The 1515-nt window shown below is 40.5% G+C and overlaps 1 protein-coding gene across 1 annotated transcript in view; it reads right to left on the minus strand.

Annotated features, from left to right (window-relative positions):
• Positions 1 to 592: 592 nt before the first annotated feature.
• Positions 593 to 1515, minus strand: part of LOC139533393 (interferon gamma 1-like) — a 3704-nt gene continuing 2781 nt past the window's right edge. Inside the window, exon 4 of the mRNA XM_071331436.1 lies at positions 593 to 1002. Within this exon, the coding sequence (XP_071187537.1) occupies positions 853 to 1002 (150 nt within the window). The 3' untranslated portion in view covers positions 593 to 852. The remainder of the gene's footprint in view (positions 1003 to 1515) is intronic.

Genomic DNA, 1515 nt, shown 5'->3' on the forward strand with positions numbered 1-1515 from the left:
AGGTTGGAGTGTTTGTTCCTGTTTCTGAGGACGGCGTGTGGGCATCCCAAATGGCAGCCTAGCCCCTATATAGTGCACTACCTTTGACCAGGCCGCCCATTTGGGACAAAGCCATTGTGTGGGCCCCATGCAGGGGAGGGTTTTGGTTTCAATACGAGAACAATTATAAAAGTTCAGTCGGCCAATGTGTGATATTTCCATACAGCAACCCACACATAGACTAGTGTGTGTGTGTGTGTGTGTGTGTGTGTGTGTGTGTGTGTGTGTGTGTGTGTGTGTGTGTGTGTGTGTGTGTGTGTGTGTGTGTGTGTGTGTGTGTGTGTGTGTGTGTGTGTGTGTGTGTGTGTGTGTGTGTGTGTGTGTGTGTGTGTGTGTAGATAGATAATATCAGTCATCAGAATTGTTTCCTCAGTGTTCATTTATTCAGTCATAGAATTTACAGATTTAGCATAATCTGCAATAAATAACTATTTATAAAAAAATTATTATTTTTTCTAGATAATGAATAATAAACATAAATTAACAACATCTATTGATTCAAGAGAAATAAATACTCTTAACAATGATAATATACCATTGAGTATTGTGCGTCATTTCATAGATTAAATAAATACATTTTATAAATAGATGTCCAGTTGAGGCCTTTTGTATCAAGGTAATATGTAACTTCAATATGTATCTCCACTGTGTCTCCGGGGGGAAGTTTCCCCGAGGTACAGATCTAGGATCAGCTGCCCCTCCCCCAATCCTAACCTTCACCATTAGAGGGGGAAATGATAAACTGACCCAGGATCAGTATCTAGGGGTAACTTCCCCCTACACCTAGTCTTCACACTAGACACGGTTGGTCATCTACAAGATCTGTGATTTGAGCCTCTGGGCTTGCCGTCTCTTCCTGCGATTGTCCTTCTTCAGATGGAACTTCAGGGCCAGTTTGGAGGCTTTTTCGTAGATGGTAACCAACTCGGACAGAGCCTTCCCCTGGACTGTGGTGTCACTGGTCTGAGATAGAAGATACAAGCATTAACTATCAGGTTATCAGTTCATCAGGTGTCATGAGGATGGTGTCTATACAGTAGATTATACTACAGTCATGATGATGGTGTCTATACAGTAGACTATACTACAGTCATGATGATGGTGTCTATACAGTAGACTATACTACAGTCATGATGATGGTGTCTATACAGTAGACTATACTACAGTCATGATGATGGTGTCTATACAGTAGACTATACTACAGTCATGATGATGGTGTCTATACAGTAGACTATACTACAGTCATGATGATGGTGTCTATACAGTAGACTATACTACAGTCATGATGATGGTAGCACAGTGCTAGAGGATAATTAATCCAGAAAGCTGCTGATTTAAATGTTGCATAGTCCATGGGATGTTTCATTCTAATTGCCATATCCTTAATTTCATTTGTAACAAGATAAGTACATGTCATTGCTATGTGGCTTCATCTGCTAAAATATGAAGCGATGACCATGTGAAAGTAGATGACAC

This window comes from Salvelinus alpinus, chromosome 11 (genome assembly GCF_045679555.1).
Source record: "Salvelinus alpinus chromosome 11, SLU_Salpinus.1, whole genome shotgun sequence".
In the NCBI taxonomy this organism is placed as follows: Eukaryota; Metazoa; Chordata; class Actinopteri; order Salmoniformes; family Salmonidae; genus Salvelinus; species Salvelinus alpinus.